Source organism: Mytilus galloprovincialis, chromosome 9, assembly GCF_965363235.1.
Source record: "Mytilus galloprovincialis chromosome 9, xbMytGall1.hap1.1, whole genome shotgun sequence".
Taxonomy (NCBI): domain Eukaryota; kingdom Metazoa; phylum Mollusca; class Bivalvia; order Mytilida; family Mytilidae; genus Mytilus; species Mytilus galloprovincialis.
In genome coordinates, this window is record NC_134846.1 from 60,714,621 (window position 1) to 60,728,562 (window position 13,942).

The following is a 13,942-nucleotide window of genomic DNA, read 5'->3' on the forward strand; positions in this document are numbered from 1 at the left end:
CGAAAAAGTTGCGTGGTTAAACTAGTTTATTGGCCATAAACCCTCCCTTAACCTGGGACAGTGGTGTAACAGTTCAAGAACAAATTATAAAAGTCGGTTGAAAAAGGAGTTTGAATGTTAAAACTTTCCTTTGTATCTTTTCTTAACTTTTAAAAGAAATCATCGAAATACCATATATTTCACAGATGGAGGATAAATACCAATGTGAATGTCGTTGTAATAAGCGGAATCATACTTCCCAAGCAAAACAAAATTTACATAAATTTTGAAAAAAATCTATATCCCTTTTGTAAAACTGTCAAAGCGTCCATCGAAATTCTTAAAAAAACGCGTACATCGAAACAATTAAGAAATATAAACTACATTGTACATGCGATAAGCTAAACAATCATCACAAAGTGAAGAAAAAAAGGGAAAAGCCGGAAAGTTTAAAATAAATTTTAAAGAAATGAAAACAAAACTTTATAAAGTTAATCAACCGAAGTTCTTTTCTGTATTTAATATAATTGCCAACAAAATTTATAAAGTGCAACGGTGGCTACAAATGTTTGACAACACTTATCTTTTGGTACATTACTTTAATCTGGAGTGTTGATAGAGAATATATAATCAAAACATCTGCATTATTTAAGTTTGTCGACTTACCAGACAAATCACATTTGAAAGTCTTCCCGTCATATTTGACCAAACAAATGTTGTTGTTACTGTTATTACACATAGCATAGGACTCAAAAATGCCTGATTCAAATACCAGATTGCACTTTCTTTTCTAAAAATAAATGAAAAAGACAATCTATATAAAAACAAGAAAAGGTAAACACTCTTGTTTTTCAAATTATTTTCGCGTTTAGCCTTTTATTGCCTGCTTCGCGTGGATTTAATTAACCGATTTTCAAATTTTCGTGAAAAAGTTAAATAGGAAAGGTAATACAATCATGTTACATATTCGCGAAGATAAAAAGTGCATTATCATACTTAAGAAAGTCTCAAAATTAAGAAGCTCCAGAAATTCGTTCGAGCACAGTATTTGTAAAAAATATAGAGCAGATAGGAAATTTTATTTTCTTACTATTCAAAGAATATAATTATTAGATTCACTCGTTTGCATAGTTTCTGCAGTTATAATATAAAAATTCACATAATTTAAATAGCTTCAAATATAACAACTGTTTTCTTGTTATATATATGTTTAATATTTATCTACGTGTGTACGCTCTTCTTTCAGTAATTTAATAGACTAAGACCAATTACATGTTGTTGTGAATTTATAGAGCCTTTTTCTTATCTTATTTCCGTCTCAATTTTGACAGAAAATTGAAAAAATATTAAAACCTTAGTTAATTTACTTACATTTATTTTCGTGCAATATTTCCCCTGCGTGCCTGAAAAAGTAATTCAAAGATAAGATAAATAAATGTGATAAATAAAAGACACTCAAACGATTTGTCTTCAATAAATAATATCAACGCCTATTTAAAACCATGAGAAAATAAAGGGACTATGATCATTGGACACAGATGATGCTCCCGCCTGCATATAAAGGGACATAATTGAAGAACTGTAAAAGTGACGCTAACCAAATGTGTAATTTATCTGAGATTTGTGGTAAAAAGTATGTGTATAAGTTTCATAACATTACGTTACAGCAAACTAAAGTTAGAGAACTGAAACGAATGATTCTTCTTGTGAAGGTCCATTACTTTAGCCAAGTAAAAGAACACCTCTAAAATTCCTCTTTGATTTGTGTTTAGTGGTCATAAGCATAGTGCTAAAGTTTCATAACATTGTTCGAAACACCTAAAGTTAGAAAATAGAAAAGAATATTTCAGCAAATTTTCCGTTTGTAAAGGGGCAAAACTCTAGAATGGTAGAAGTGATGCCACCAAACTTTTAACTTGATCTGTGTTTTACGGTAATAAGCATTGTGTATAAAATTCATAACATTTGGTTGACACAAACTAAAGTAAGAATACGTAAACGACACATTCCGATTTTTTTCCATTTGTAAACTTTAAAACGGTAAAAGGAACGCCACCAAAATTGAAACTTGATCTGTTTATATGTATGTCTGTCTTTGTGTTTGTTGCACTACAGTGTTCTTGTTGTTTCTTTTGTTTCCACTTATAGTTGATATGTTTCCCTCGGTTTAAGTTTGTAACCCGGATTTGTTTTCTCTCAATCTTTTTATGACTTTTGAACACCAGTATACTACTGTTGCCATTATTTGTGGTTTTGAGTACTGTGTGTAAGTTTTTTAAGATTTGGTTAGGGCAACTAAAGTTATAGAAAGTAAACCAATTTTGAGACATACGTACGACCTTACAGACACACAAGGGTAAAACTTAATGCCCAATTCGATACTACGTGTGCATAAAAAAAGACAAATTATGACCCAATTTATGAATCATGCTGAAATTGAATTTAAAAAGCAAGAAAATGCAGTTGTTCTTGCTTATTAAATTTTATATATACTCCTGTATGTGACTGTCTAAAGTAGGGAGTTTTTAATTCATTGGTTGTCGTTGATTGTTGTTTATCATATTTGTTTTTCGATCCTTGTTTTGTACATAAATCGGCCGTAAGTTTTCTTTTTTTTTAAGCCTTTCATAGTTGACTATGCGGTATGCGATATGCTTACCCTTCCGGAACACATGAGATCACTCCAAGTTTTTGGTGTGGTTAGTGTTGCTTAGTCTTTAGTTTTCTATGTTGCGTCTTCTGTACTATTGTTGTTTGATTTCTTGCCATGGCGCTGTCTATGAGTTTGACTTGTGTATTTCGTCCGTCTTTAAAACTCATTGTCGTAGACCTTATGAAAAAAACCTTCTTGGGTTTATAGCAAGTAACTATCTGTTTAACAGTTTACCTACCCAGTGGACAGATACACTTGTTTTCGTTTGGATGCCCTCGCGGAGGACATGTCTCACACTGTCCATTGTTTTGGCACGGGCAGTGCTTTGAATCTCTGCATTTAGTGCCTGTAATTAAAATGAAATCGTTTTGAACATGACACATTAGCTATAGTTCCTTACTAGTTTATCAAATAATATTTCATTTAAAGAGTAAACCTCAATTTATATAACTTGGAATATATAAAAACTGTATGTTTCAATCACATGTTACAGGTGGTAAAAAGAAATATAAAAATGTATTAATATTTGATAAACAATAAAAATCCTGTATGCTCTTAGTTTAAACATATTTTATTTGCTGAATTGAAGCAAAATGGATTAGACACAAGTAAATCATACTTATGAAGCCTTCTCCATAATACAATACAAAGTTACATTAATAGTATAATATAATGAACATGCATATAAAACAAACAGTTTATACAATATAATACTAGCTTTCATAGGTGAATAAAGAGGAGATAAAGTAAAAAGAGAAAAAGAAAGTTTGAAAGTCGTATAATTCTGTGACGATGACTTGTGAATTGATGACAACTATGACGTTCCGTGTCAGTAATAATAACGCTCTATCAAGGCATTAGAAATCTGTTTGACCTTTTTATGAAAATTTGAACATGTTTGAAGATTTGAATATTTTGTTCGTTCGAAAGTTTCAAGTGTCCGCAAATTAATAGTTTTGTATCTAAAACAAAGTTTTCAGATAGCCAGTTCAGGTTACGGAATAAGGTTTTTCTCCACAAGGTGTATTTTGGGCAAACGAAGAAGTAATGGTAGACATCCTCAATAGTGGACCCACAATGGCAAGAAGGATCATCTATAATATTAGCTCTAAATAGGTCATTGTTTAAGAATGAAGCGGAACATCGCAATTGCGTTAAGATAATATTTAACTTCCTTGGGCCGTACAAATAACACGTTTCAATTTTACATAATAGACAATTGTTTTTTATTTTTTCTTAAATTTAGAAATAGAGTCGACACTGCGAATTTTTGGATCAAGTTTATTCCATTCACGTATAGTAGAGGGAATAAACGATTCAGTAGTAAGGGAAAGTCTACAAAATGGAACAATAATATCATGACCATTTCGCAACGGGTAGTTGGTTGTACTTTGTACACAGGGAGGTACAAGATTAAATAGATATTATGGTGCATGCTTTTTGTTCATGTTATAAAACATTTGTAATTTTCTTCTCCTTCTTCTTTCAAAAAGAGATTCCCAGCCAACTTCAGAATATAAAGTTTCAGTTTTTGTAAATATTGGTAGACCTGTTACTATTCTTGCGGCCTCTAATTGCAAATTTTCTAATTTATGTGAGTAGCCTATTCCACAGTTATCCCACACTTCCGTGGCATATTCAAAAATGGGTCGAATATAAACTAAGTATAGTTTTTCTAAATTATTTCGAGATAATCGGTATTTAAGTTTACGTAAAACATTTAAGTGTTTCTTTACACTTATAATTATACTTTCAATATGATTGTTCCATTTTGCGTCACTACTGAAATTAACTCCCAGGTGCTTATGAGATGTACTTAAAGGTATATTTTTACCATTTAAGGAAAAACTAAGGTCTGGAGTCTCAATATTTGAAAAAATCATAATTTCGGTTTTATCTGGGTTAAATGACATCAGCCAACGTCCAGCTCTTTCAAGTCGCGATCGATAACAGATTTTGTCTGTTCTCCGTCGTTACCAGAATAATTGAATTATGTGTCGTCAGCAAATAGCCGACACAGTGAAGTAAGCTTATCAGCAATATCATAAATATATAAGACAAAGACAAATGAAAGAGAAGAGGGCCCAGAACTGATTCCTGGGGAACACCAGCTGAGACATTACAGAAGGAAGAAGACGAGTTATTTAATACTACTCTCTGTTGTCTGTCGTGTAGACAATCCTGAAACCAATTCAATACGTTTCCGTCAACACCATAAGCTTTCATTTGACATATAAGACCCCTATGCCAAACTTTGTCGAAAGCTTTAGAGACGTCACAGAATACAAAACAGTTTATATCTTTTTCTTCTCAAGGAGTTTAATATGCAATTATATATTTCTAAGAGTTGATGAACAGTTGCATTTTTAGGGAGAAATCCTGATTGATACTCATAAATTAATTTATTAGCTTTTAAATGATTTTATAAGTGCTTAAACACAACTCTTTCCATAACTTTTCCTACACAACTAATTAAGGATATCGGTCTATAATTTGATGACAAAGAGGAATCTCCCTTTTTGAAAATGGGTATCAGATTTGCTATCTTCCAACTAGTTAGGTATATCCCCTCTCTTAAGGATTTATTAAATATAATATAGAGCGGAACTGCTACCTTTCTGAACACAGCTTTAGCATCTTATGACTGATCACATCAGGACCAGATGCTTTGTTTGGATCTAATATCTGAATAATATATATTATTTCTTTTATATTTACTTGGATATCTGAAAACTTACTATTAGTTTTTGTATCAAATTCGGGCAAATCAACATGATCTTCACCTAGTTTTGAAATCATACTAAAATATTTGTTCAACAAATTACATTTCTCCTCATCTTCATATACAGTATCATTCAGTTCATTATCATTTATAATATTTTGATGTGCATGCTCTTACGTCTGTAGTGTTAAGAACTGTAATTCTTATGAACAGTATTCTGTATCATAAGAATATTAAGAAGTATTCATTTATCAAATACGTAATGACATTTCGGAGAACTCTGTATATTTTGGCCCGTTGGTCTGTTAGTCCGTTGGTATCATTTTTTAACGAGTCGTTCTATAATACAAAACCGTATAAAGGTTTAAGCATATGATGACGTAGGTATTTTAAGTTCTTTTCTGATCATTTTCAAACATAAGCTAAATTAAATATTATAAATGATCCTTCTTGTAAATGTGTGTTAGATATTGAGAATGTTCGTTTGTCCAAAATACACTTCATGTAGAAAAACCTTATTCAATAATCTTAACTGGCTTGTCGAAAACGTTGCTTTAGATACAAAATATTAATTTGGACACATGGAGTTTTTTAACAAACAAAATATTCAAATTTTTAAACATGTTCCAAATTTCATCAAAAGATCAAACAGATTTCTTGTACCCTCATAAAGCGTTATTGATTCCTTCAAAGCAACATCATCATTATCATCAACATCACAGAATTATAAGACGTTTCAAACTTTTTTCTTTTTTTCTTTTTCTTTTCTTTCTACCAATCTACTTTACTTGATAGCTTGTATTATACTCTATAAACTTTTTGTTTAACATGCATGTCCATTATATTATACTATTATTGTTATTTTATATTGTATTAGAAGACTTTATCAGTATGATTTACTTGTGTCTTACTCATTTTGCTTTAATTCAGCAAATAAAATATGTTTAAACTAAAGACCGTACGGTGTCCTATAGTTATTAATTTCTGTGTCAACTGGCCTTGAAGGCACACAATTTTGCTCAGTGCTCGGAGCACAAAAATCATGCTCGAAACATGAAATCCAACAATTTGATTGGTTGATTTTCGAGTCTGAGTACAAAATTCATGCTGGAAAGTTTTATGACCGTGATGCCTGGTCTCTTGTCAAGAGAAGTCTTTTTGGCAATCAAATCACATCTTCATTTATATATAAATACATTAGATGTATGTTTAATTATAATACGTTATTCTGATTGGCTAACTGCACATCTCGCGTTATTCCTTAATCAATTGCATTATGGAATAAAATTTATCATTCATGATGACACGAGGTCCCACAATAAAGTGCACAGGTGAGTTTAATAAAAACTTGATAAAAATCGAGTTTTCATAATTCTAGCTGAAAAATGTTATTATACGTAATGAATGCTTCTTTTTGTAGCTTCATAGGGTTGTAAAAGCGTTGACAGTGCGCACCTGCAACGCTTTTACACCCCAATGAAGTTACAAAAAGAAGCATTCAATTCTTAAATATAACCTGTAATGACCTGAATAAAGAATGATCGGAAATATGTTAGGATTTTTTTCTTTAATTATAAACCAGCAACGAAGTAACACATTCATCTGAATATTAGAAAAAAAAATTATGATATGCGTCGGAAACATTTACTTTTGAATTTGATATGCAGAACCGGAAAATACACACGTCTAGAATAAGTATAAGGCAAAAGTTTTATTAACAGACTAGTCTAAGGCGAAAAATGTGTGTCCAACAATGGCAACATTAAAAGATCTACTGGATTAATAAATAAAATATATACAGAAAATATTGCATAGTAATCCGTTATGGAATCATACAAAAAACATGACTTACAGTTATGTTTTCGATATCTGTCTTTTGAAGAGTTGATGCACTGTGCTTTAGTATCACACATGCAATAGGCTGGTATGAACAGATTAGTTTCTGGACACTGAAACCAGTCTATTTTTGTGCCTGAAATTTAAGTTATATGAAAGAAAACTATATATTCTATAGCAAGCATAACTAAAAGACATGACTATCTTACATTGTCAGTTGAAGTTTACTTAAACAACACAATAATATAATAATCTTATTACACTTAAACATTAAGAGGTTTTTATATGTACATACGTTTTTTATATATATTTGTACATATTTGTACAATATATGTACATACTTTTCAAACGTATGCACATAGTTTAATTTATATGCACATACCTTTCTATATATGCACATAGTTTACCGCATATGCTGACATTTTTTTCATTGCCGGTTTATGTACATACTTATTTTACATAAAAAATGGTTTTTTAAGTTTGTACTTTTTGTGAGATACGGCGTTCCATACAGATGTGTAAATGCCTAGTTCTGGTGCTCTGGCATTATTATATATTGGTGTAATTTGTGATTAATAAAGTTTATTGCTGAGGAATTATGATTGAATTTGTGAAAAGGAGAAACGAATTCGTCACATATTTCATATTAGATTCTAGTTTCAAGATGAGAGACTGTTTTGATTTTATGACAAAGATGTAGTTCACTTAGTCGAGCTTCTCAGACATGTCTATTCCTTAACTTTCATAAATAAGATGAAAGTACTCGGAGGAAACTTGTGAAAAATACATAAAAGGTGGGTAATATAACACAAACAAAGCAGTTTCGTTTAAGATTGTGTTATTGTTATCAGATCTATTTAGACACGAGCCTTGTGATCTCATTAAGAAAGTTATCATGTTAATGCAGTTGTGTACAATCAACCGAAGGTGACTTATTCCTGATTTGGACTGTTTTGCTGAGTGTCAATTCGCATTGCTATAAGACGTGTCACGGTATTTTTCTATCCAAAATACCTGTATTTAAGTTGGATGTTATATTTGTTATTCTCATCGGATTTTGTTAAATGTCTTATCGTTTGTAGTTTTTTTTTCTGTTCTATAAATCATCCAGTTCATTAATAAGATTTTATTTTGGGTCAACTAAATTAATACGATGTATTTGGTTTACAGTTTGATTTAGAAGAAATACCGACATAGCTAGATAATACAAGACATGTTCTTATTACTTCCACTATTTTGTATTAATCAGTATTGTTAGTTTCATATGTTATTAAAAGATGTTATATCAGTATTACAAACCTAATATTGAACTCTATCCTATTTTGTTTTTGGGGAAAAAAACTTAAATGTGACGTCACTTTTGTGCATTGATCTCTTCAGCTAACATATAATTAGTTGTTTGGCTGTCCCTTTTTATGTGTTGATTTATGTTGTTTTACGTATTCGTTTTTATTTTGTAGTTAGTCACCACTTCGGTGTTAATATGTATATCTATTATATAGTCATTTTTTATATATAAATTTACTGTTTGCAAAAGTATGAATTATTCCAAATACTAAGTACTTTCTTATCCCAGGCAGATCACTGTAGCCGGATCTGGCACACCATTATGGAACTTTTGGTCCTCAATGCTATTTAATTAAATTATAAGCCTGGTATCTTTTGATAACTTTTATTTGTGTGTTTCTCTGTCCTGTATGTTCTCCCATTTATTTGAATGGTAGTCCTGCCATTTTAATGTCACATTTAACATTGCTTAAAAAGCGGGATGTTTGGCTAGCCACAAAACCAGGTTCAACCCACCTTATTTTTAAATATACTGTACCAAGTCAGGAAAATGGCCATTTGTGATATTATAGTTCGTTACTGTGTATGTTGCATTTTAATGTTGTGTTTCTGTTGTGTCGTTGTTCTCTTATATTTGATGTGTTTTCCTCAGTTTTTGTTTGTAACCCGGATTTTGTTTTTTCCTCAATCGATTTATGAATTTCGAGCAGCGGTGTACTACTATTGCCTTATTTAGATGTAAAATAATATAAAAATGCGGATGCACAATTATTACCTCCATCAACTGACTGAGGTGTACACAAGTGGTCAATGTCATCTGGAACTGCAAAATAAATAAATAATGTTTTGACATCTAATATAGAAATAGGTATATGTCATAGGTAAATGAGACGTCTAGTTAGTTCATTCATTTAACTTTAAAAGGTTTTGATTTTTTGTATTTAAAATATTATGTGTGATTGTCTAAATAGTGTATATACACCTCATCGAATCTGCTTTATGATACTGCATTGCTTTAGTTTAGGAAAGATATTTTTTTCATTTATGTGACGCCCCAAAAAGTATCTATATTTACATAAAATTAGTAGATTTGGCATGCGATTATTAATCTATCCACATGCAAAGGTCTACAAAATGTATTAGCCACATTTGAAAACAAACATAGCTGTATACAATCTATTTATGATGAAAATAAAGAAATTGTTTCTTTGGTTTATTTAGGAGACAATACATACTGCTTTCCAAAAATTCAGGTCGTGTATGGTATATGCAGTAATTATCTGAAAAAAGAAATGATATTATCGTAAACTTACACTGAATTTTGCAAGTATCATGTATGAATTCCTAGTAATTATCAATTTGAATTTCATACTGGATATGCATTAGATATTTGTCACTGTACGTTAAGCATACCATAATTACTTAATCAGTTTGATATATATAGATATAGGAAGATGTGGTGTGATGTATATAATTATTCTTTATGTTGCGGATGTCGCATCCTTTGCAATAGGATGATGACTCCTGTCAAATTAAATTGCTGATATTTTGTTGTTCTTTCCAAAATGTAAAACAGCATTGTGTGGTTCAGGGATCAGCAATATCTAGCCCCTAGTACCACAGAAGAACAAATGCATGTACTTTTAAAGTTGGAAATGGTGTACATGTAATACATTATGAAATCTAAAGTAACTCGATTGAGGAAGTCTTAACTGAAAACAAAAGTTGTAATTGCAATTTAGAAAAAGATTGTCAATAATCATCAGTTTCATTTTTTTTATATTTGTAATATGTTATATTATAAGATTATAAATGTTCTTATAACTTGTCGTTTCTTGAATATAGCTTCTCTATTTGTCAGCGGTGTATGGTAATCAAATAAAAAGATTCATCCTTTTTTTTTATTTAAACATATTCTGTATAAGATAGAAAATACAGAAGAACACAACTTCTAATCGACATTTGTATGACATTATGTGTAAGCTCTTGAATATATCAGATTTGATGCTATTTTGAAAATATTGATTATTAAAAGCAGCAATCTTCTAACATTGTACATTTTCCAATCCGTATTTACTTAGCAGAGTGTTCAATTGATATGAAAATTTATATGAAACTCCGTGCTAAAAATTGTTGTTATCTTAGTATGGATTCTCAGAAAGATATGGGCATAACGAATTTGAAACAATGTGACGATTCTACTTTAGCATTCAAACGTATTGTCCAATAAAAGTTCAGCTACGAATACTAGGGTGTGAAACCGCGCGCACCTTTTCATGGAGGCAGTACTTTCTAAGAACAAGCATTCAGAAACACAAAAGTTTTCTTCGATTCTTTGAAACAAATATTATTAGTTGTTATTGTTCCTGAAATTTTGTCCTAATGATTTCTCCTTTTATCTTATTTCAGAAATTATTTTTTTTTAGCTCTCTGGATGTGCATTTAAATAACCACGGATTCTTACCTTCTTTATGTTTAGTTGTTTTATTTGAACTTTGAGCTGATGTCAAACCATTGTTTGATGCTTGAGGAATGTTAGCTGATTCAGGCAAATTCAATACTACAGCTACCAACATTGCTACTACACCAATAAGCATCACAACAACAACACACGGCAGCCACTGAAAAAAAGTTTTCTTTTCGATTAGTATTTATACGTATGCGACTGAACCCTGCCGAAACGCACAATGCCATGCTTTTTGTGCAGACAGGACTGTTTATGACGCCTTAACACTATTCTGTTGATGTGTCCTTACTTATGTTGTAGTCTAGTAAAACTTGATTTTTTTTTTGCAAAAGATCGGGTACAAAACGTACTTTGTCTTTTTGCCAGTTCTGAGTGTTTCTTGTGGATCTGATGAGTCATTCCCTTTTTTTTATTATGACAAGTAAATTGTGCTGTTAAAATCAGTATCAGGTATGGGGAGGCTTTGACAGGCATTATTCCTGACATTTTGAATCGGTTCTAACCTCTCTTAAACTCTTCTTCCTACAACAGTTTTCTCATTACTTATAAAATGGTTTCTGTATACCTTTTATGTCTGTTTGTTTTGTTCACACATTGAAAATAATGGAATTGTATGCGACTGTCATATAAGTGAGAGGCTTAGCTAGCTTTAAAACAATGTTTAATCCACCGTTTTCTACATAACAAAATGTCTTAACCAGCTCATGAATATAACTGTCACAGTTGTCATCGATTCGTTTTATGTGTTTGAGCTTTTGATTTTGCCATTTAATTCGGGAATTTACTTTTTGAGTTTTTCTTGGAGTTCAGTTTTTTTGTGAGTTTACTTTTTTTAACAACCGCTGTTCTAAAAAATGATAACAATGTATAGTTAACAGTGCTATTAATGACATATTCTAACAGTTTTATCCTAAAACCGATTCTAAAAAGTCTACTATATAACAGTTAAGGACAATACAACTTTAGACGTATTCTAGCATGTTTTAGCAGTTTTGTCATAAAATAGAATCTCACAATCCTGTTTTTAATCTGTTTTGAACTATTCATTAACTCCTTTCTTCATCTATCTATTTCTTTAATTCTATTTTTATTAGTTCCAAAGAAATATTCTAATATAGTAATTACTTTCAAGAACTCTATCATATTAAGAAATTTTTCTACCTTTTGTTATCTTTTCGTTGATAGTAATGTATGTGACCCGTTGTTATTAGCGTTTACAAAATTTACTAAATTCTACGAAACACCTAGAGATAGGAAGAATTTTTAGACTAATGAGTTTTATTGTTTCTATTCAATACTGATACCGAAAATAATGACATGACATATAGCGACTTTACATTACGTCTTTTAGACTATATCTACAATACAACAGATTATTTGACAATAAAGATTACGTTTCTTTAAAACTAAATCAGAGAAACAGATTAAAACACACGCCAATCCTAACGTTGAAATTAAACTGTTTTCTAGTACCGAAATATACCTTCTATGCAGTGGTAGACTCTATATTTCTTGTTGTACATAATACATAAAAAAGAACAAATATGTGAAGTGTAAGAAAAACTAACCTGTTTAACCTTTCCATGATATCTGACAGGCTTAGAACTCGTTCTTGTTGGTTGGTCTTGTGTGGATGGAATCTCCAAAAGTTCGGTACCTGATGTATCTGCATTAAAAGAAGACGTCATTTTGTTTTACCTGAAAAAAAATACTAAAATTTAAATGTGCATTGGCTATATAAGCATAGGAAGGAGTTAGGTAGTTTCCAGGAAATATTTACAATACACAGGTACATTAAAAGTTGATTGATTAATTTACACACCAAGTTAAACACCTCATTCAATCTAAAAGCAGTCGTTAGAATATTGTTTAACAAATTTTACATTCTTTTATCTTATTGTGTGTCTTATTAACAAATTCAATCGTGTTTTGTCAATGATTTTATGGTGATTATATATATAAAAAGAAAGATGTGGTATGATTTCCAATGAGACAACTCTCCACAAGAGACCAAAATGACACATAAATTACCTACTATAGATCACCGTACAGCCTTCAACAATGAGCAAATCCCATACCGCATAGTCAGCTATAAAGGGCCTCGAAATAACTATGTAGAACAATTCAAACGAGAAAACTAACGGCCTGATTTATATACAAAATGAACGAAAAACAAATATGTAACACATAAACAAACGACAACCACTGAATTACAGGCTCCTGACTTGGGACAGGCACTTACATACATAATGTGGCCGCGTTAAACATGTTAGCGGGATCCCAACCCTGCCACTAACTTGGGACAGTGGTATAACAGTACAATATAAGAACGAACTATGTATGTTTATAAAATTACATTTAAAAAAGTGTGTCTTGGCTAACAAGTTTTCTATGCGCACCAAAACAACATGGTCCCAAATAATACAAACATATTTGTCATGATCTGTGTTTTGTTGTAATACGCGTTGTGTTTACGTTCAAAACATTTAATTGTAACACATAAACAAACGACAACCACTGAATTACAGGCTCCTGACTTGGGACAGGCACTTACATACATAATGTGGCCGCGTTAAACATGTTAGCGGGATCCCAACCCTGCCACTAACTTGGGACAGTGGTATAACAGTACAATATAAGAACGAACTATGTATGTTTATAAAATTACATTAAAACAAATTGTGTCTTGGCTAATAAGTTTTCTATGCGCACCAAAACAACATGGTCCCAAATAATACAAACATATTTGCCTTATTTCGAACATAACCATATTTTGTGGTAATAAGCATTGGGTGTAAGTTTTATAACATTTCGTAAAGGCAAACTAAATTTAAAGTACCGAAACCAATGTGTGGGATGTACGAAGGAGACGTCGCTACGGCCACCTAACCTACAATACAGAAATCATGTTATACTGTTATATGCTGTACTCTTATATCAGTTGACGTACTTCAAAAACAGTTTCGTGCAGCAACATCGTAACACAATGTTTTGCAAT

General features: G+C 31.3%; 2 protein-coding genes across 6 annotated transcripts in view; both read right to left on the reverse strand.

The window, feature by feature from the left end:
* Nucleotides 1-13,942, reverse strand: part of LOC143045505 (uncharacterized) — a 70,786-nt gene that overhangs the window by 42,583 nt on the left and 14,261 nt on the right. The window lies entirely within an intron of this gene.
* The window catches only part of LOC143045506 (uncharacterized), a 55,244-nt gene that overhangs the window by 8,690 nt on the left and 32,612 nt on the right, over nucleotides 1-13,942 (reverse strand). For all 5 annotated transcript variants that reach the window (XM_076218060.1, XM_076218062.1, XM_076218064.1 and 2 more), the window contains exons 2-9: nucleotides 12,513-12,642; nucleotides 10,942-11,098; nucleotides 9,713-9,757; nucleotides 9,253-9,300; nucleotides 7,207-7,326; nucleotides 2,871-2,978; nucleotides 1,351-1,382; nucleotides 646-769 (exon numbers count right to left, since the gene is read on the reverse strand). In XM_076218060.1, the coding sequence (XP_076074175.1) occupies nucleotides 646-769; nucleotides 1,351-1,382; nucleotides 2,871-2,978; nucleotides 7,207-7,326; nucleotides 9,253-9,300; nucleotides 9,713-9,757; nucleotides 10,942-11,098; nucleotides 12,513-12,632 (754 nt within the window). In that variant the 5' untranslated portion in view covers nucleotides 12,633-12,642. The remainder of the gene's footprint in view (nucleotides 1-645; nucleotides 770-1,350; nucleotides 1,383-2,870; nucleotides 2,979-7,206; nucleotides 7,327-9,252; nucleotides 9,301-9,712; nucleotides 9,758-10,941; nucleotides 11,099-12,512; nucleotides 12,643-13,942) is intronic.